Here is a 22,816-nt window from a genome sequence, read left to right as displayed (position 1 = left end):
CGACTGACTGCGAATTCAGTACGGTATCGTGTTTCGTTGGGAAGTCGGACTTGAGGGACTTACTGGGAGTCGAACCAGAATCATTTCTGATGGACTGCTGTTTGTGTCGTAACCTCAACTGTCATTTTGCTTTTTCCATAGGGATGACACAGTGTATGGTTCTAGGAATTTGTGCGCTGGAGTCTTTGTGTATGATTGTGTGTCGGGTTGTGTCTTTGTTGTGTTTTGTGGTGTCCTCACTGCTCCCTCTTGCTGTCCTCTCTCATGTACGTACACCCTCCCCGCGCCTTACAGGAGATTTGGATGGCCATTGGTGGGACCATACGTCTTGGCATAGCAGCGAGGCCTCCCCAATGTCTTTGGTGAGACATGTGGAGTCTCCTCCCTCCTGCCTCGTAACCTCTGTCTGTCTGTCTGTCTGTCTGTCTGTCTCTCTCTCTCTCTCCCTCTCCCTCTCTTTCCCTCTCTCTCTCTCTCTCTCTCTCCTTCTCCTCCCCTCATCCCCTGTATTCCAGAGTCTACTGTCATTTCACATTTCCTTTGTTTTATTTACACCTTTGCATGTTGTTTTTCTGTTTTCTTTCTGTTTTTATCCCACACCTTTAGGGGACAGTCAAAGGGGAAAAAGAAAAACAATTGAGCAGGCATTTATGTCTGAGCCAGCACACACCTTATCTGAGAGGCAAAAGAAAATGGTGCGCTTTGGGGGACACTCATTTGAAGAGGACTTGGCATGGTGTGAACCGCAAGTTAAAGACTCAGGAGTTGATACGTGCAGTAGCACTACCCTAAACGAGGAGCATAGCCATAGTGAGAAGGTACTGAGACAATCTAGCCTGCATTTTTTTTTGTATCTATTTATGACCTCCCCGTCTTTGTTTGCTCTGTGTCACTAAGTGTAAATAGGTGAGATGTTTTTTTTTTTTTTTTTTTTTTTGCGTTTTATTTGGCGTTTTATTTGACGTCTAAAATCCATTTCTTTTACTATTCTATTCCTTTTTGTTTCGGGGTTAATTATGGCTGCACCTTGCTTGGTGTGGCTGAAAAGAAAACGTTTTGCAGGGCCACCCTCTTTGCTTGCTACTTGTACTTGCTGTTTTGCTCCCCAATAGAAAAAAAACCCCCACACACCTCAATAGTTGTAGTAAAGATGACCACTGACTCTGAACTTCTCTGTTTGTCATGGCACAAAAGAATGTGTGTCCTCCTAGTTGCATGCTCGTTTTCGTATGTTGTGTTGTTGCTCTGCAGCGGTCTTGTTAAGAGCGACAGGCAAACCTTAAAGCGTCCCTCTCACTCTGTTGCCCTCCCCCACAGCAACCAGTCCAGATAAATCCTTCCCCTGGCCAATATTCCATTCACTTTTAGAAGAAAAAAAAAAAAACGTCAGCACACCTAATAGGGAAGATAGATTTTTTTGTAAACGTTTTTCTTTTTTCCCTTCCACTGCTGTCTGTTTTCACCCCATGTGTGTTTCACTGCTTTGTTGTGACACTTTTCATCTTTTCTTAATCTATGTGTCTTTAATTTGGTTCCTCCGTCAAAGATGACCTTTTTAGTCCATTTCATAGTCTGCTTTCCCTTCAATTACTCTTCTTGAAAAGTGGTTGTACGTGTGTAGTGAATCTTCCACGTGGAACGCTACCCTTCTTTTCCCCATATTTGATGTGCCGGTTTAGTAATGCTGGGACTGCTTGCTTTTATCTGCATGTGGCACTGCATGACGCTCACTCCACCCTTCACTCTAGCAGGTTCACAAAAGCTCTGCAAATGACAATACTATTGCAAATTTGTTAAGTATTCGAAGTTAAATATGTCATAGAAGAAAAATGTTGTTTACATTTTCTGAGTTATATATATACTGCACAATAGTGCACTTGAGTGCCGAGCTTGAGTGAACTTTCCCCCCTCTAAGTGAATAAACACTTCCTCAACTGCCTCCATTCACTGAACTAAAGTGATCACATTCAAGTTTGTAAACACAAGATGTGTTGTTGCTCTGACCTCGTAGCATCCGGTGACGTGGCAGCCGTCCAAAGACGGGGATCGCCTAATAGGGCGGATTTTGCTCAATAAGAGAATGAAAGATGGAAGCGTGCCTCGAGACTCAGGAGCTCTGCTTGGTCTTAAGGTGAGCTTCTTCTGCTACTCTGTGCTCTCGTTTTGTGTGTTTCCTCACCACAACCTTGCTTTATTTGAGTTTTTAATGAGATTTGACTCTGGTCCTGATTACTATCTTTCTTTAAAAAAAGAGCAAGCTTCAAAGTGAAAAGACCCAAATGATTATTCATTTTCATCGCGCTCATTAAGCATCCCCACAATATTGCCCCTTGCATACTCATAATTCCATATGCTTCCAAAACAACTCAAGTCCAGTCAGATAGGAGACCACAAGGAGAGTGAACAAAGAGCAGCAAGATGGGGGAGTCATCGCTGATTAAATGAGCCTCCTAAAAATGCACTTTTGTGTCTGCTCAGTGCCTTTGTGCTTTTCTGTCCCCTCAACAGCAGCAAACACACTCTGCAGTCCAGCCAGTCAGTCCATCATTCAGGCTGCCAGCTTTGCCCTCGCAGTCCATCCCTCGCTGTTCTCCTCTGCGAGGCCCCCGCTTCGGCCACAGCCTGTTATATAAAGCCATTTCATTTAGCAGACGTCCCTAAGCTCCTTTGTATGTTGGCATTCAGTCTCCATTAAGCAGGATTTTATTTGTACGATGAGAGTGGAGTACGGCATCTTGACTATAGTACAGTTCTAGCCCACAGGTTTGTACTGATACAGACCCACACAGTGCCCCAAAGGACTAAAGCATTATCCTGGACATTCAAAAAGGAGAAAAGAAAGAATAAATACTTTGATCTCAGGCTTTCCCTTGACTAAGCTTTTCTCTAGAAAAATAGTTACATCTATACAGAAACAGGAGGAGTATATGTTGTAACTGGAAATGATCTCCTAGAAAGAGTTCCAAAAGTGTGTCGTTGCAATTACATTCACTTTTCTTCTTCACCTCAGGTGGTTGGAGGGAAGATGACAGAATCTGGTAGACTTTGTGCTTTCATCACGAAAGTGAGAAAAGGAAGTCTTGCGGATACTGTAGGGCATCTTAGACCAGGTATTCAGAAAAAAAAAATATTTACAGTATATTAAACTACATTTTGTGCGTAAACATGGGAGTTGAATGAAATGTGATCATTTTACAGGTGACCAGGTGCTGGAATGGAATGGAAGGCTTTTACAAGGAGCCACATTTAAAGAAGTTTACAATATAATTTTAGAATCCAAGCCTGAACCACAAGTGGAACTGGTGGTCTCACGGCCCATCGGGTGAGTGCTCACAGCCCTATTTAACGTGTCGCTCTGGTCCTTACATCATACATGTGTATGTACCTAAATGCGCCTAAAGTTTTTACATCCGATATAATTATTATATAGAATATGATGTTCCAGGGATCGAGTATTCCCTCAGACGTAGAGATGTTTTGGGGGGGATAAAAGGATTCTGCTCAATGCTTGCGAATTATGCATATTAATTTGCAATGTTGTATCTACCTAGTCTCAGATTAATGTTGCTACCAAGGATTAGATTAACAGTAGCCTGCTCCCATATTCTTTGTTGAGATAACATAGCTTGTGTTCTCACTCTATTTCTTTCTTTCTCAAGCCTCATATGAGAACATTCCACACACACAACGGCAGTTTTAAAACAAATCCATTTCTGTCTATCCCTGTTTGTGCTGCTAAAGGGTCTACTGTACAAATGAAGACTAATGTTGTACTTAGTGTCATTAAAGCACAGCGCATTCAGCATTAGCTTATTGATTCGCTTGACCTCATTCTTTTTCTTTTACACTCATACATTCTTTTCCCCCACCCCCAGAGATATTCCAAGGATACCAGACAGCACACATGCACAACTGGAATCAAGTGAGTCACATGCCTTTTCCATATCAAAATCCAACTGTGGTGAACTAATCAATCAAGTATAGAATCTGGTAAAACTTTACAATAAATATATTCTTGTGTGGGTTTTAGAAATGTCTTATCCGTGTAGGTAAGTTAACAATTATATTAAACGACACTTAAATAATGAACAGTACTTGTCTACCATGTGTAAACTACATAAACACTTTAATGATACTCGTATTTCTTATTACAAAGTTATTATTAACTAGTTATTTTAAGCTATTTATAAGCCCCTCACAAAAACACAATTGTGAAATACCCCAAATCTGCCTGAAATTTTACTTGTCTGCCCTCTGCGTTACACAACACATTTCTATCATTCCTTAATTTCTCAGTATCATATGTATCCTAAATGTGTGCTTTTTCAGGTTCAAGTTCTTTTGAGTCCCAAAAGATGGATCGTCCGTCCATTTCTGTCACCTCCCCCATGAGTCCCAACATGCTGAGGGATGCTCCCCAGTACTTGTCAGGACAGCTTTCAGTAAGTGACCTTACAGTGACATATGGTCTATGAGAAATCCTTAGTGATAAATGGCCTCATCCATTGGTGAGATGAATTGTGAACTTGAGCCGCATCCAACAGATATTTTTCTCCCTTCCTTGATATGATATTCAATGCACATTGACACCACTCGAGAAAATGGTGTGTGAGTTTGTTAAGTAAGGCAAACGGGCACAGAATCACATCTATTTTTCTGACCTTTCTACAATCCGACTCCAGATGGTCAGTGATACGATGTGTCCATTTTCGAGTTTGAAAACCTTCCCTGGGATGAATGGGTTAAACTAGTGCGCTGAAATATGACATGAACTAATTATATCAATTTAAATTTACAAGAAAGATGTTTGTGCCTGTGTGTGTGTGTGTGTGTGTGTTTGTGCATGATTATATGTGTTGATAATTTAGAAATTTGAAATTACTGAAATATTTTTTAGTCTGTGTTTAAAATATTTGTGGGGATAATGGCATAGGTTTGGCGCTAAAGTCAGGTAATTGCACATTCGTAACATCTTATAAGCAGAAAAGTTATCTTTGGAAAAAAATCATAGTGCCCTAAAAGTGCACACATCTGTTTCTGTGTTTGGGTGAATTGTGAGTTGATGTTGTTTTGTGGGAATTTGGTTTCATTGCATTACCTTTGTTGTTAATTTTGCTTATCCAGAGCCAAAGCCTTAGTAGAAGAACACCGCCTATTCCCCCTAGGGTCCAGGTAATGGGCCCTATCTGATGGGCACTCTCTATTTGGTCTTTGCTCTTTGACTGTTGACTAGGCTTTTTCTGTTTCCGTACTTGGGAAAATACATTTCCAAGGAAATTAATGCTTCGTGTTTCCCTGTCAGTGTAGTGCCTTGTGTTACGTTATGATTTTCTACTATCACCGTTTTGATTCGAGTTATGATGTATTGCTCATTTTAACCCATTCATGTCAGTCTGCCTAGGCAGTGCATGCCCTAACTAATCTAAAAAAATGTTTCCATTACCTTGTTGAGTTTGCTGATATTCCATTTTTTTAATACATATGAGAGCTTGAACTACACGGTTGCAGGAGGCTTTTCAAGGACAGAGGCCTAGAGTTATTTTCCACTTCATAATACTAAAATAAACCCATAACTCCATAATCGCACGCACGCACATACGCACGCACGCACGCACACACACACGCACACACACACAACATATTTCTCATGAAATAGTTTTCCATATGTGTATTATAGTGATGCAGTAGTGTAAATCATTCTTAATCCAGTTTTGTTGAACTTGTTTTGCTACCAAAACAGTTGAACATTTAGTTTTACAGCCAATTATCATTTATCTTCCAGATAGAAGTGCACTATTGCACATTTAAAATTAATAAAGATGTGGAGCCTGTCTTTTACAGCAATATTTGACATCTTGGATAGAAGTACTGTCTAACTCTGTGACAATTAATGGAATTGGGGTTAAACAATTTGATTGTTCAGCGTGTCCCACCATTTTGCACAAAAGGCTGAATGGATTCTTATAGACAGCCGTTTTGAACGCTGAACTCATCAACAGAAAGAATATTAGACCTTGGTGTGTGCTCGCGCGTGTGTGTTTGAATATCAGTTCCTCAATAAGTCTGAGGGGTAAAAGATATACGTACGTATGTTGAATTTTATTGGAGTTCTTAAACTTAAACTTGTGTTAATATTAATGTCAATAATAATAACATAAATATAAATAATAACTTGTTCAATTAATTTGATTCATTTTTAAGCATGTTAGTTGACCCAAAGAAATGTGTAAAACCTCGTCCACACGATCATAGAACAACATCAGACAATAAGGTTGTGTGCATACAGTAAAAGGGAGTAATCAATAAGAATTTGAATGCCGTAATTTTTGGACTATAAGTCGCGGGTTTTTTTCATAGTTTGGGTGGGGGGGCGACTTCTACTCAGGAGCGACTTATATACATATATATGTTTTTTTTTCACTTTTTTGGGCATTTTATGGCTGGTGCGACTTATACTCCGGTGCGATTTATAGTCTGAAAATTACGGTACATTAAAAGCTGATGCAAATGCGAGATTGATCTAATTACTCACGAGGTTTTGTAAAAGTTGTGGCTATTGTGACAAAAATACACAACTGTAGCCCGAGAATTTACATCAATTATTTTGTGTGTTTCTTTTGACTAACCTTTTAAAAAGGGCAAGAGTAGAACTTAGTGACAACATTTTAAAATCTGCTAGGAAATGGGTCCCATTGTCATGATACACTGATTAGAATTGTGATGCCTTCAGATAAATGGTGTATTTTGAATTGATTTTCCTCAACAAACTTGCCTTGGCTACATTCTTTTAAATTGCTGCATGGATAGCTTGTAGTTTTATTTGCTGGTGTAAACCCTTTCCATTATCATATTCTTGAAGAAGTATGGACAAAAACTTAGAAGATGTCCTTTGGTTTTCATCTCACCCAATTGCTTTCAGGCCTCTGTTACGAGTTTTACCTCTTCTAAGTGTCTGCTTTTGGAGTCCATACTTCCCTTTTTACCACCTTTGATTACTCTTGCAAGAGCATGATTGATTTGTCAATATCGGTGCCCTTTGTCCAATATCGGAGACATTATTACAGATAACATCATCACGGCTTTATATAAATGCTGGCAATATTAGAGCGTCTTTTTCTGGAGTAGTTCTATCTTTGATTAAATGAAATCAATACATCAATGCCAGCATTATTAATGATCTTATATTCTAATTAAGTACTTTTAAGCACATGACTTCACAAGATAGTCATCTTGGTATATATATGAGAGGACCCCACATTGTAGTCAACAACTGGAAATAATAGTGCATGCCAAGATTGAACCGAGCGAGCCCGGTGAAGTTGTCTTCTCCAGCATTATTCACAAAGTGTGTTTTTATTGCAACTTGTGTCTCAGATCGCTGTGACTGAATCATGTTTCTTTTCTGCACTTTTAGGTCAAACTGTGGTACGACAAAGTCGGCCATCAACTAATAGTCACTATACTGGGAGCCAAAGACCTGCCACCCAGGGAAGATGGTCGACCCAGAAATCCTTACGTGAAAATCTACTTTCTCCCTGATAGAAGGTGAGCGTAGGGACAGTTCCAATTTGTGGTAATCGAATTTGCTGTTCAGGGTCATGTCCTTCTACACTTCTTTATCCTCAGTTGTCTGCACTGTACCATGGTGCATAATGATTTTGTGGTCCTTTCATGTTATGATTGTAAATCAAAATGATAATTATTCTTCCCCCAGTGACAAAAGCAAAAGGAGAACAAAAACAGTAAAGAAATCCTTAGAGCCCAAGTGGAACCAGACCTTTATGTATTCCCCGGTACATCGGAGGGAGTTTCGGGAGCGCATGTTGGAGATCACGTTATGGGATCAAGCCAGAGTGAGGGAAGAGGAGAGTGAATTCTTGGGAGAGGTAAGAAAGACAAAAAGACATCTCATCAGTGTGTGTGTCTCTCTCTCTCTCTCTCTCTCTCTCTCTCTCTTGCTCTCTCTCTCTGTCTCACCACAAGCAAAAGTTTTGGTTTGGTCAATATGAATTACTCAATGAGTGTTTGACACGGTCTGTAACCCGACTCTGGCTTTTCAAACGGATAGATACTCATTGAACTGGAGACAGCTCTTCTGGATGACGAGCCTCACTGGTACAAGCTACAGACCCATGACGTGTCCTCCATCCCACTCCCGCGTGCCTCCCCAAACACACAACGTAGGCAGCTCCATGGAGAAAGCCCAACACGGCGGCTTCAGAGTGAGTGCCAACTTTTTCACCCAACCTGTCTGTCATAAAACTCTGCTAAATTACAATGAGCGTTTATGTATGTCCCAAGTATCACATCAACCATACTGCTTTTGCTTTTGCAGACAAAGGCTCATATTCATACTCAGGTAAAGGTCCCGCAGTCAGGCAGAACTTTTCTATGGTGCATTTGAGTGCCTGTTGTGACGCATTGCTGTGGCTTGATTCTGTATCCCACATGCGTAAAAGGTGCATGTGTCTTTTCCCTCACATGGATTTCAATGTGATATGAGCCAGTGTGTTGGTTCCACCCTTTTAAAATCCATCCAGGGTCGCAGGCAAAGGATCCTCTCAGCTGTTAAATATCTACCAGTCCCCACCCTGCAACTTTTTCCTGCATTCGGCCCTAATGCTGTGCTCTAAAAATCCTGTAAAATCTCAGTCTGAAAGTCCTGACTGATATAAAGCACTTTCTTTCCCTGTGTGATATTTTCCATTACAAGTACCTTAAAATTAGAAACACAATTCCGCTGTCTCACTTTGCTCCACTTGCATTGTGTGATTTGATTGTGACTGTTCTTTGAAGGGGAAGTCAACCCCAACATTTTCTCATAATATCTACTGTGCAGCCTATCCAATCAAAACACAGTGTTCTGATTAATATTTTGTTTGCTGAACAAGAATTAAAGACGCAAAACCCATTTGAGGGGGCAGCATTTTTGTCACTTGCCGTCGACCGAAAATGACACCACAGTCGCCAGGTCTCAGGTCAGAGCTAATCATGGCTCACCAGTTTTCTGAGGGTGAGCCGCAATTGGTTGTGCCCTGACAACTGTGATGTCATTTTCAGTGGCTAAATGGCCGCTGAATTGACTCATATTCCACAAACACAATAGTAATCCGAATGCCGTGTTTAGACTAGTAGGGGCACATACAACATATAGACAATTTTAGGGTTGACTTCTTCTTCAAACTGACGAGGATGTAGTCAGTAGTGTTAGTTTAAATGCTTTCAAAAAAACAAAATTGTATGTTTTGCATAGGCTTCCTGTGTCCCTTTTGTTGCTGTTGACTATCATTTAACACACCCAATATGCTTATGCAGTATTTTGTACTCTTGACAAATACTGTACTCTTGACAGTTTCTCTTAAAAAGCCTTTTCTGGGCACCTGATGATGACCACTGGAGGGTTGAAAGTGCTGACAACTACAAAATGTTTGCCTCAAACTGAGGTGAAAGGTTGGAAGCAGCATTACATAGTGCAGCCCTTGTCATTTATAATAAAAAACAAAATGTCCACTTGACTCAGCTATGACTGAAGATTGAAAGCACAGTGTAAGATGTGCCTGGTTATTTTCTCTGATGATGCATAGAAATGTCCAGCCTTATCAGATTTTTGGGCAGCAAAACTGTTTAAAAAATCATTTGTGAATGATCAGTGTTTTTATTCATCACGCAATGATGTCTGATATCAGTCTTTCATTCAAACATATTAAAATATTTTTCCATTTTTCTCTATTTTTATCTCGAAGGATCCCAGAGAATAAGTGATGGCGAGATCTCAGACTATGATTGTGAGGACGGTGTTGGTGTAATAACAGGTAACACTCACATATTGATATTACTGTATATACTTATGTCCGAGTTGGCCCGGAACGGGTAATTTTAGCCTCAGTATTAGTAAGATATGGATAGGATGAGTGAATGTGCACCCAAGAGCAGCAGCAAGAAGAGACAGCAGCAAGCTTTTGTCTGTAACATGCTTGTTTGTGTCTTCTCACCAATTCTCCAACAGAACGCCCACGCTGAACATCAGAATGAGAGCTTGAGATAAAGTCACAGAAAAGCACAGAATTTCCCTGAGAAGCACTTGAAATCTAGCAACCTTGGTTTTATTTTTGTATTGCAGTCGACTCATGGTGTTTGGCTTTTCCAGGATTTTTTTTGGGGGGGGTTTAGTAAAAACAAAATAAAAAATCTCCCAATGCATTTTTAATGGGCGTAAATTATATGTGGATTTTCGCTATTCGCAAGCTGGCAAAATACGTATCCCTCATGAATAGCAAAAATGTTTATATGGTAGATTTGTCATGAAGTAATATCCACTCCCTTGTTACATATTGCTACTTCTTTCAATACCCTGTTTTGACTAGTGGGTCCGTATAGAACATAATTGTGTAAAGAACATATTTGACTTGACGTCCCCTGTGAAAACACCACTAGATCCAAGTTGCTTATAATTTGGTGCCGTTTCTTTCATTGACATGTTCACAGACTACCGACCGAATGGCAGAGACTTCCAGAGCTCCACTTTGTCTGTCCCGGAACAGGTGATGTCTTCTAACCACTGCTCCCGGTCTGCCGAAATACATCGCGCACGTTCACGCTCCCCCAGCGTTCCCCCACCTGCCAGGTAACAATCAATTAGTATACGATTGGAATAACCTGCATATTTTACATTTGTTGTTATTGGCTTTTTTATTTTTATTCTTTTACCATACTTATTGTGATAGTCACATTATTTTATTTTTTGTAACCCATTGAAATTTCAATTAAATTGTAATCACTATACTCCTCATATATCTTCAGGATCCTCTGGGTTATATGTAATTTATAATCAAATGATACTTTACTCTGAGTTTCTGAATTGCACAAGTGTATCCATTACATTTTTTTTCCCCAGTTTGAGTTGGAGGTTATGTATTATAGAGGCCGGATATGGCAAGGTGGCACATGCTACCAAGAACTTGAAAGGAAGAAAAAGTCACCAGTAACTCGTCACACTATTATTTGCTCTGCGCATTATATATGTTTTTTTGAAATGTCCAGTCGTTGCCTTGGCACAGACCATAGCTATTTTCCTTTTGTTCAGTTATTTTTTTTTTAGGCTTGCTCTACTATAAATCAGTGTCATTGACAGCGTAAACACACTTATATAAATTGTCTAGGTCAGGAGTAAGCCAAATCAGCTTTTTACCAAAAACATTCACTTAAAGATTTTATGAATGAGACCAAAAAATGACTTGAGATCATTTTGAGTTTTCCTTTTTGATGTACTGTACTTTAAAAACAGCAAAAAAAATAATTAACCATTGTGGTCAATCAAAATTGTCCATCTGCAGTAAATGTGCATTTGACAACATGCGTAGTCCTATTTCCCCCCTTTGAAGCAGCGTATATGAGTATTGAAGGTTTTTGCTATATTGATTTATCTCATTTGATTCTCCTCATCTGCTCCACTGTGAGTTTGTCCGCATTGAGCTCCCTCTACTTCCTATTGTCTACCTCTGTCTCCATCTCAGATCTATCTCTGTCTCCTCTCCTGCCTCCATATGGTCGCAGCCATTTTTTCACCCTCCCCCGACTCACACCTACTCAGTCTAGTGATACTTCCCAAAAGGTTAGATGCTGACCTAAACTTGCTTGCAAACTCAGTAAACATATTCCAAGCCAATGAACTGCAAACCTTCAAGCCGCAGTCTTATTTTTTTTTTTTTTCCTACTTCCATCTGAGTGTGGAGCACTTGGCACTTACACTGTGACTATAAGACTTGTTTTCTTTCACCGAAGTCAACTTCATATGCAATAACTTGTTTGATTTTCTTACTTCACATACAGTACCTAATTTAATGTTGTAACTTATGTCAATTAAAAGGGGTGGAAACTATAATTAGCTCTTACAGATACACTTGAAGTTGAAATCTTCAGTGCCATTAACTTTATGATGACTAGACTTTGTCTTCAAATGACTTTCAGAAACAAAATAGATAAACAACAAAACACCTCATTCATCCATTTTCAGCATTTTTTGTTATCCTTCAGATATTTTGGTTCCTGCCTTAAATTATCTATGCATACCTTCAGGTAGCATCGATGGCCGTCCAACCTTCAGTTCGTGACACATTCACATGAAGGAGTATGATTTTGCAAATGATCTGCTAACGAACGCTTAGTGGTTCGTTACGCGGTTCTGCCCTCTTCTTTTTGTTACCCTCCCTTGTGCGGGAGAAGAACACCCGATTCTGATCAGCTGTGATATGATATTTTTTCCCAGCCGAAACCATCGCGTGTACCCAATCTGCCGTGAGGAAGCGGTCAGGTTACTCCGTTCCACTAGGATATCCCGTGCCTTTTCTGAGGGCGCCTACTCTTCTGACTATGACTTTGAGAGGTATTGACATGCAGTGCCGCTGCATCTGTGCATCCGCCATGTTGACGTCCCCCGTTGTTGATTTATTTATCTGTGATTGTGATGCCAGAAAATGATATCCTGTTTGATATCGGTTTCTGCCAAGGAGACATCACTGCTCTGAAGTTGTGTAAATGTACATGAATGGTACACAACTGCCTCTGTGCTTGTAGGCTGAGGCTCAGAGCTTCTTTATGTTGCTGTTGTCAGCCGTATGACTTTTCAGTAAATTGCTGGCCAGCACGTGACCATCGCTTTGTTGGCGCCCTTGTTTATGTTTCCCGTTTCCATTGTGCAAGCAGCTGTATGGCGATACAAGCTCTGCATGATTGTTACTGTACCTCTTTATTGGCAACTCCTTTTTGCACACCAATGCTTAGGCATCGAAAAAGTATTGCTTGGAGCAGCTGAGTAACTCTGTGAATGCTGTCCTTGCTCTTTGAATTATGGTGTCCGGCTAGAATGTGATATTGAGCTGATAACACCAGTGTACCCCCAGGACCGATGCCAGTGCCCCAGTGCACAAATAAAATGAAATATCTCACATGCTCCTTTGCCCAGAAACATTGTAAATAATAATAATAATAATAATAATAATAAATTATATTTATAACGCACTTTACATTTGGGGGAATCTCAAAGTGCTACATGGCAGATAAAAAACAAGAGAACAAAACAAGGACAAGTTTAGAACAACTGGACGACAACCAAGATATGAGAGAAATTACGGAAATGCTAAGGTAAAGAGGTGAGTTTTAAGTCCAGTTTTGAAAGAGTCAGTGGATTGGGGTGCTCTTAGGTGGTCGGGGAGGGAGTTCCATAGTGTAGGGGCTGTATGGCAGAAGGCCCGGTCGCCCATGGTGCGCAGCTTGGTTTTAGGAACGTGGAGAAGGTGTGAATTGGATGAGCGGAGGCTTCGGGTGGCAGGTTTTGGGGCAAGGAGTTCTTTGAGGTATGGGGGAGCATGTCCAAGGATACAATGGTGAGTGAGGAGGGCGATCTTATAATCAATTCGGAATTTGATGGGGAGCCAGTGCAGAGAACGGAGGATGGGTGTGATGTGATTGCTTTTCCGCACCCCCATCAGGATCCTAGCAGCGCTGTTTTGAATGTACTGAAGCCTATGGAGGCTCTTGCTAGGGATCCCGATGAGGAGTGCGTTACAATAGTCTATCCTTGAGGAGACAAAGGCGTGGACAAGTTTCTCAGCATCCGTCAGGGTAAGTGTGGGGCGGAGTTTGGAGATATTTCTGAGGTGGAAGAAGGAGGTTTTGCAGATGTGTTTTATGTGTGACTCAAGGTTGAGTTGAGGGTCCAGTTTCACACCCAGGTTGGTGACAGTGGCTGAGAGGGGAATAGTGAGACCGGCGAATAAGATGCTTGTTATTGGGCAGGTATGGATCTGATGGGGAGTGCCAATTAACATGGCTTGGGTTTTGTCACTGTTAACTTGCAGGAAGCTGAGATTCATCCACGCCTTTATCTCCTCCAGACACAGGGAGAGGATGGATGAGGGAGATGGAGAAGGCTGGGTTATGGAGGGCGGGGGGTCAAGTTTGAGGTATAGCTGGGTGTCGTCCGCATAACAATGAAATGAGATGCCGAACTTCCTGATTATATTGCCGAGGGGTAGTATGTAGAGAGTGAAGAGGGTAGGACCGAGTACAGATCCCTGGGGGACACCGGAGGTGACAGTGTGAGTGTCGGATTTTTTCCCCCCCAGGGAAACGTACTCGGTCCGGTTTGAGAGGTAGGACTGAAGCCAGGTTAGAGCAGTGCCAGAGAATCCAATGGAGTGAAGCTGGTTAAGGAGGATATTGTGGTGGACAGTGTCAAATGCAGCGGACAGATCCAACAGGATGAGAAGTGACGGGGAGCCTGCATCGGCAGCCATGAGAAGGTCGTTGGTGACCCTAACAAGTGCTGTTTCAGTGCTGTGGCCAGAGCGGAACCCGGATTGAAATTTCTCAGCGATGTTATTGCGGGTAAGATGAGTGTGAAGTTGGGCAGCTACCACTTTTTCCAGAACCTTGGAGAGGAACGGGAGTTTAGATATTGGTCTGTAGTTGGCAAGGTTGTCCGGGTCAAGTGAGGGTTTTTTGAGCAGGGGGTTAATAATGGCAGTCTTCAGTGCAGGGGGTACAGAGCCAGACTGGAGTGAGAGGTTGATGACATTGGTTATTAGGGGACTAATGGCTGAGGTTTGTTGTTTAATGAGGGCTGTGGGGAAAGGGTCCAGGGCACATGTGGAGGGCTTCATCTTTTTGATGATGTCCTCTACCTCCGACTGCAAGATAGGGGAGAAGCAGCGGAGAGGCTGGACTGTCCCGGGTGGAAGGAAGGGGGGAGGAGGTGAAGTGGTGGTGCCAGAAGAGGAGAGGAGCTGGGTGCGGATGTTGTTAACCTTAGCGGTAAAAAAGGTCATAAAGTTATTGGACACTACCTCTGAGAATTCTGACTACTCAATCTTCTGCCATCTGACTTTCAGTCAGGAATTACACCGGTGCCTTTCTGTTCCCCCCTCTGGGGCGGACAACTGATGAGTTCTTAGAACTCTTTTAAAGTGTTTGACCGTCTTTATTAAAGTGTCGCAAAATGTCCCCAAGGTTCAGCTGGACTCCAAATCACCACAGATGACCATTAACAAGAGTTCCATGTCAAAATTTCTTTTAAAGCAGCCGAGAAAGGAAAGTTTTCATTCGCTGAGGAATCCACTTCCCATCCCAGTGCTGTGTTTTGATGGCATTCAGTCAGACTAAAGGTAGTGGGATTAAGTGAGGAAACGTAAACTATTAAGGGACCTTTTGTTTTTTGGCAGGTTTATTTCGGGAATACCTTGCGATGAAGTGCACTGCTGTACCATGAGTGGGACACAGCAGTTGTATATGAGCATTATAACAAGCAATCAAAGAAATAATTGCTGCCTGCCAGTATGGGCTTTTCCAAAGAGCAAACATGGCAAGAAACTATACAACTTGCTTTCTACCATACTAACAGCTCATGACCATGTTGACCATTACTGTGAATACTCTTAAAGGTGCCTTTTTAAGGTCACTAACCGATGGACCATCCTCCATAGAACACTCCAACGCCACACGATTCTCAACCGCACATTATTAAACAAGTTACAGGAAATATTTTGGTGTCTTGCTATCTTATAAAAAGACATACCCACGGCTTTCCAAATTTATTCAAGTTTGTATTTGTACTCATGCATGCTGACAAACCCAGTTTTGTGCCACATGGTGTATTATGTCTTACATCGATGTTTTTTTATTTTTATTTTAAATGTATCATGTTAATTAGTGATAATTGTGTTAATCTTTTTTTTTTTTTACAGGTCATTTTGTATGGGTACCGAATGTGCCAAAAGTGTGCCAAAAATACAATTTTTTTGTGACTAACAACTCGCAGAGCCACAAACATACTGCACATGGGCACGGAGCCAATAGCATGAGCACAAAGTCTTATACCTTGCACACTTGTCATTTATTTAATCTCACAAGATGCCCATTAAAAAAATAACCAAAACAATCTGCAGAATGATTAATTAAACTTAAATAATTAATGAAACATACACTTATGTAATTTGATACTGTAACACAAGTGTGTCTTTATCATTGCTATAGAAAGACCATTACAACATATAGTATTCTGATCGTTACTGCAGCCCTCCATGTCGTTCTCAGGTTGGAAAACATTTCTTACATAACACCATGAAATGTGTCAAGTAAAAACTGCTGACAACAGGCCAAAACATACCTCACTCGTGTGGTCCGCTAATGGCTTTCATCCGCGCTGACCTCCCTTCCAGCCTACTGTCCCCGCCACACGGGGCCCACTGAGTTCCTGCCTATCTTTCAATAACTTCTATAGGAGCCACGGAGCCATGGATAGACACGAGTATCACAGCAGGTCCCGATCTGCAGACCAGCGGCCCACAATAGAGCGCCCCGCATCCCGATCACGCTCCACTGAACGCCCCCACGACTCATCGATGATGAGGTCCATGCCGTCTCTACCGTCTGGGAGGTCAGCCCCTCCCTCACCTGCCATGACGAGGTGTGACCCAGACTGGAGTCGTCAAGCAACTCATCACAATTTCAGACTCTGGCCTTCGTTAGACAATGACTTCCCTGAGAAAGTTTAATTGTGAGGGGAAATAAGATCAACATGAAGTTAGGATTTTCAGCATTTTTTGATCTTTCAAAATACTATACTGCTAACTTATTGATCCCCAGTTAGTTAACAAGCAGCATCAGTTAGCAGTACCACTATTTTTTAGACAATTAAACTGCTACATAAATGCTCATGATATGAGCTCATGTTACTTTAGGCCCCAGAAGGTAAACACACATGTTAAATGTGTTGACTAATCTCAAAGCAAATACTCATTCACCCTGAACCAACTAACCCGACTAACCCAGAACCAATGAGGGAACTCATTTCACCACCGCCCAGTTTACACAATCCCAATACCTGCTTCCTTTCCTTATTTCACTTAAATGCACCCACCTTTCCCATTTGTGTTTTGATCACAAGAGTGTACTGATGCTGCATTTTCGTTACATGTCCAAAGCACGCTAATCCTGGCACCAGATACCGTGCTGATTCATTTTGATTTTGGAACACACTGCTCATACACCTGTGTGAGTATAGCAGTGTTGGGCCCACTATACTTTTGTTTTGTTACTAACATGGACCGATGCTTTTGTAACCCTTTGATGGCATCCTCTGTTCGTTTTCCTTTCTGATTTGAGTTCAAGCCCTTTTGGAGACGGTCCGAACGCATGGTCGCAATGGTCTGCTGATTCTGCATTGAACTTTTTTTCTTCTTGCAGCTTGACGACTGACTGCACATGCGTTTCAGCGCCTTTTTTATTTTTTTTTGCAGCTCAGTTCCGAACAGTCGATGTGCCCCTTCACTCCCATGCCATGTGCCAAACGTCATTAAGCGCGCGTTGTCTTTAGGGATGCACTGACTTCTTGATATGGTGTCAACTACCTCACGTTGACCTTAATTTGGTCAAAGTAAATAGTTGAATCAATGTAGATTGAGTATATTAAATATGTATTACACATTCTATCATTATTTACTGATACAGGTTTCTTTCTGCCCTACGTTTTAAATGTGTGCATCCATACGACCACTGATTTGTGTCATACCTCACTTTCAATAACTTTGTGTCATATAGGGCGCACCCTCGTAGTGGATCAGTCCAGACCAGTCCAAACAGTACGCCAATGTCCCACAGACGAGGTCGGCAACTCCCCCAGCTTCCATCCACCGGGAAAGACAGAAGTAAGTCACCCGGTTGTAATTTCTCGATTTATAATTGGTTTGTATGTGCAAATTCTGTTCCTTGATAATATTGCGAGTTAGTTGTGCAATATCACTCAGATTTCGCAATGGGAATATTTAGGCTTCTTTTTCTTCTTTCTTGTGGTCTTAATAATTAACTTACAAAGAATTTTCATAACATGTCGACTCGGTTCCCTTCCCATTTCCCTCGTAGAAGATGGAGACGAAGGACCCGAGCCTTATGAAGGTTTGTACCTATGTGTGAGGGTTTACGTCTTCAGAGTGAGGGGTGTTTGAGCCATAGCTCACGGTGAATACCCAAAGTCTGTCTGTTATGGTGGTTGCAGATGTGGTTGATGTAGTGTAGTAGTGTACTCCCGTTTTGTCGTAATATTGTTGCCGTGTTAGCCTGTCTGGATCCCAACATTAGTGTTCTCTTCTAGTGTGTCTTTGTTTTGTATTGTTTTAGACATTTGACCTACCTCAGACAACTTTCTACCTGATTATTTTTCACCAGTACTTTTGCCTCATTCTTCCTCTTCTAAAGTGATATTTGAAGATAAATAAATCGTTTTACACATGTGCTACAAAGGTTGCGATTAATTTCTTTTTTCTTTTTATTCTAATTCTTGGTGTGGTTTATGGTGATTGGCGGGGAGGGCTGGGACAAAGCTTGCAGGAATTAAAAAGCACAGACAGTCCTGTAGGACTTGTCAAAGCATTTGCAATCATTGTCAGAGTACATTAGGGCTTACCTTGTCTTCACTATACGTAACTCTTCTCTCTGTTGCTCAGTCCTGCCTTCCTTCAGTAATTATTTCAAAGTTATGCTCTCACTGTCTGGGCCACGGCTATCTTTTTTGAACTCTCAATTTCTTCTTCATGTGTCCTTATCATTTTTTCTGCATATGTATTTTTTTGTTTCTCTCAACTGTACATTTTGAGATATTAGAAACTTTGTGTGTGTGGACATCACAATTTTGGCTGTGCACTCCCACAAGGTTGCGATAGAAGTCAAATAAAATGTTTTTATTGTGTGGCAGTAGGTTGAGCCGAATCTATGACTGGCCCCTGACTAATCCAGAGAGGATTTTAATCTCCTCTTGGATGTGAACTGCATGAATGTAAATAATGTTTGATATTAGCGCATAACTAAATTGTTGTGAGTCATACTTCCATCCTTCCATTAGAGGGATCACTCGAGGAATTTGGGTCACTTGGACATCGGGATAGTGGCCCAGGTGTGTTTATATCTAACAAAACGGATTTGGACTTGTTTAAATGCGTTGTATTTTTGAACCAATATTTATTTTTCTGCATGTTATCATACTCCCTGTTTATATGGCATTTTGATAATGTGGCATTAGTGCCAGTTGTAGTGCCTCTTGGATTTATGACTTATTTGCAAATAGGAGTTCCCAGTTTTCCTAAATTTGCTGACAGATTTAGTAATCTTTGCTTTGTACTAAAAGTATGAACTACTTTAATATAATTGTCCAATGTTCGGAATTTTTGACCCACTTTTTGTGTTTCCACCAGTAGCATATTGTACAGAAAAGATTCAAAGTGCACCAGTAAATGGGAGGAAAGGCAAGTCAGTTCCCTGGCATGTGTGATTTCCTTAGTATACTATCCCTGAACAAAAGTGGTTGGCTGAGTGTGCCATTCTGAACTTTCCTACTCCGACTCTCTCTATTGTGATGTGTTGTGATTAAATTAGAGGCATGCATGGTTAGTCAGTACCTGAATTTAAATGTCATATGGACATCTTTGCTGTCTTTGCTGCTTCCATAGAGCATCCTAGATGCCATCTGTTCTGTCCTCCTTAACGAAAATCCACAATTCAAAGCTTCACCTTAAAAAAAACGTTTCAGCAATCGAATACAAACCATTGAAATTAACTTCAAGCTAAATATGGCATTAAAAATTATACCAATATACTCAGAGCGTGTCCTTTTTTATTCCAGGGGCACGTTTTGCAACGTGATAGATACGCTTTGGTTAAGAAGCAAATACGCGATTACAGTTAGTGACCAGGAGATGGCGTGCGTGTCATAAGTAATGCCCGAATCAATGACAATGGAGCTGTTCAATCTGTGGTGCTGAATTGGAGAAGCGCTTTTTTTTCTCTCGTTTGGATTTAAACAACCATACACTTAATTTTGTCCTTTTAAATCAGGTGATTTTTTTTAATAAAAAAACACCTGATTTAGAAATGTATTAGATTAAAATATGGACCATAGTGTATTTGTGTAATTTTTATTCCATCTTGCCTTAGGTGTTTTTGTGTATTTTATGTGTCTTTTTAGAAGTAACATGGGAGGACCAGCAGCGAGGGCTTAATGGCTCGCTGTCTGATGAAGGGATGCATCCCTTCGTCAGTGTCACAGGTTTGTTGGTCTGGGTGTGCATTTTGCCTTTTCTAATGCCTTGTGTAGGTTTCTTGGAGTACTGGCTTCCTGAACTCCATCCACTTCCAAAAAAGAGAAAAATGATCTAGTAATGTCAGATGTTGTTGTTTGAGGCATCTTAATCATCGGATTTATTTTATATGTGATCATGCAGTCTATGGATGACTTTCTTGAGTTTGTCTTTCTTGCCTTTGTGTGTGGTGTTGCGGTGCTGCATGGGGTTGATACATCTGGACAATAATAGTAACATTATTTATTAGGGAAGCATGGTAGCAAGATGTGTCTTGAATCTCAGCTAAGGCACTCTTTTGTCAAATTGTCCTTGTGCTTTTTTGTGTGTTTCCGTCTGGCTACTGTGACTTCTTCACACATACCACAAATGTGCACAAAATGTTAAGTGAAGACTATGTGCGAATGTGAGTGTGAATGGATGGCTGTGCGCCGTTCGGAACCTTGAAGTGTAATATGGCGAATTATACTAAACCGAATTCATGCATTTTTTTAAACAAGACTTAAAATTTCCCTTGTTGAGACAATGATTTGATTCTCCTAATTGTGTGACTTTAGCTTGCAAGAGATGAAAGCTGCTAAGGCACATCACAAGACTCCCAAATTATTTTTAATTAATGTGGCACTCCATTATTGACCTACATTTTCAACTAAGGTGCTCAATGCAAACTGCCCAAAAAAATTAGATCGGGTATTCGTTTTTAAGATAAGTTTTTCTCTAGCTGCAGTCATTGCTGCTTTGTTTTTTGCGACAGCAAGAAAGAGACAAAGAGCTGTGGGAAATAAGTCACAAGCTGATTGTTGATTCAAACACGTTTATTCACTGAAGAGGGCAAAGCAAATATTTGCCAGAATATTTCCATGTTGAAGTTGGCTGAAAATGAGGAGGCAATAGTGAAAGGGAGAAATATGTGACAGGATAAAAATGAACAACCTGAATCCAAGCAGTTGCAGTGTCACATCACTTTCTTTTATGGGTTAACGCTTGTGTGTGCTTAGCTGTTGTCAACTTTCTCTTGATGTATTTCCCAATACCTTAGTGCTCGTGTGCCCTTTCTTTTTTTTGTGCAGCTCTGTATTTGTGTCTTGTAATTATAATTTTACATATTTTTTTCCAGCCTTCACAAAGTTGACCTATAGAGGCTCAATTGACTTCTCCCTCCCCTCTTCTTACCCAACCCTCCTTCACTCCTCCAACTCCCAGAGGCCTCAAGTTTCTGTCTGCTACAGTGCATTAACATATCTTTATTATTACAGATTCTTTTCCTTTAAAACGCAGAGCCTTTCCCAATTCCCGTTCCTTTCCAGTTATCTAATAATGAAAATCTCAGCTTCTACCTCAGCCTCTTACAGCTTCTTATCCTCTTACAGTATTTTTGCTTTTATGTCCATGGTGGAGTTTTTGGTGCGTCTTCTTTTTTTTTTTTTTTGTATGTGCTTTATGTTCTCCGTTGACCATTGTTTTGTCACTGTATTGTTGTATTGTGTGCCCCCCTTCCCCGATCCTTCATCCTCTCACCCTCGCTATCCAAACAGTGGCCTTTTCGGTGGTTACAGTGGTGATGTCACATTCTCTCGAACTTCACTCCAACCCCTTCTTGCATCCTCTCATATCCATCTTCCTCTCTCCTCTGTCTGTCTGTCCATTCTGGATGTGATCCCAGAAGACACTGCCTCACCAAGTTGGACGAACTCAGGTCTGTCCTTTCTTCATCATCTTCTTCCTTCTCTCATTCTGCTTGCATCATCGCCCCCACCAAATCCTCCTGGCGTACCCGTGCCACCTACTTAGACTGAATTAAATTTTCTTATTTTTGCTTTGCTCATTATTTGTGCTCTATGTTGTCTTGGTCATCACGCTTGTAGCTTTTTGGCCATTTTACAATTTAGACTGTGTGGCATCAGCTAAGAAGAATCATCCTATTATCACAACAACCTTGTTGTCAGACGCCATTCTTTTTTTTTTTTTAAATAAAAGAAAGAAAAATACATCAAACTGAAAAAATGTGTTGAGACACAAATTCCTCATAGAGACACAATGGGGATCTGACAGAATTATAGTTTCACATAATCAGTGCAAGATAATTAATAGATCCAGAATTTCAGCGTTTTCTCTGTTGTGTCCAAGAGATGTGTTAACCTCCAGAAAGTATTAACACAGTACTCCAGGTATTTAATACAATTTATGGCATACAACCCAGTGATGGGCATCTTAACACAGATCGTAAAACAAATATAAAATGCTCTGAATTACATTTATTTGCTTTACCACAGTGTTGGACACACTTGATCCGCTTGCAGGTCTGAAGACACATTTTCTACAATTACACTTCTTTGTTATGAAAAGAACTATCTGAAAATGTATTTCAAGTGCTGTAAAAGTAAATATAAAGCCAATTCTTTTAAATCGTGCTTTGTAAACGTGTTCACCTTTCTCTGTCGGTGTGTGTGCGCGCGCATGTGTGCGTGTGTGTGTGTGTCAGTGGGGATTTGATATGAGCTTTACATTTGCATTTATATTCTTTATTTATATATCGTTTGACTGCCCAATAAATGCAACAGATTCAGGATGTACCTGCCTCATGGTCAGTTTGCTGTGGTAGGTTGAATGAAGAAATGCATGGATGGCTTAGATGTTATTAATAATGTTCATAATCAAATTTAGACAGTATTTGTCTTCATACTTAGACACTT

General features: G+C 40.8%; 1 protein-coding gene across 1 annotated transcript in view; it reads left to right on the top strand.

Moving 5' to 3' along the window:
* rims2a (regulating synaptic membrane exocytosis 2a) overlaps positions 1–22,816 on the top strand; it is an 88,627-nt gene that overhangs the window by 45,652 nt on the left and 20,159 nt on the right. Inside the window, exons 5-18 of the mRNA XM_061289416.1 lie at positions 607–818; positions 2,012–2,131; positions 3,011–3,110; positions 3,199–3,322; positions 3,876–3,922; positions 4,330–4,442; positions 5,125–5,172; positions 7,415–7,545; positions 7,715–7,886; positions 8,069–8,222; positions 9,744–9,812; positions 10,486–10,624; positions 16,277–16,462; positions 17,596–17,702. Of these exons, the coding sequence (XP_061145400.1) occupies positions 607–818; positions 2,012–2,131; positions 3,011–3,110; positions 3,199–3,322; positions 3,876–3,922; positions 4,330–4,442; positions 5,125–5,172; positions 7,415–7,545; positions 7,715–7,886; positions 8,069–8,222; positions 9,744–9,812; positions 10,486–10,624; positions 16,277–16,462; positions 17,596–17,702 (1,722 nt within the window). The remainder of the gene's footprint in view (positions 1–606; positions 819–2,011; positions 2,132–3,010; positions 3,111–3,198; positions 3,323–3,875; positions 3,923–4,329; positions 4,443–5,124; positions 5,173–7,414; positions 7,546–7,714; positions 7,887–8,068; positions 8,223–9,743; positions 9,813–10,485; positions 10,625–16,276; positions 16,463–17,595; positions 17,703–22,816) is intronic.

This window comes from Syngnathus typhle, linkage group LG10, assembly GCF_033458585.1.
Source record: "Syngnathus typhle isolate RoL2023-S1 ecotype Sweden linkage group LG10, RoL_Styp_1.0, whole genome shotgun sequence".
NCBI classification, from domain to species: Eukaryota; Metazoa; Chordata; class Actinopteri; order Syngnathiformes; family Syngnathidae; genus Syngnathus; species Syngnathus typhle.
The sequence above is the reverse complement of the archived record's forward strand: the minus strand, read 5'-3'. Positions and strand labels throughout refer to the sequence as shown.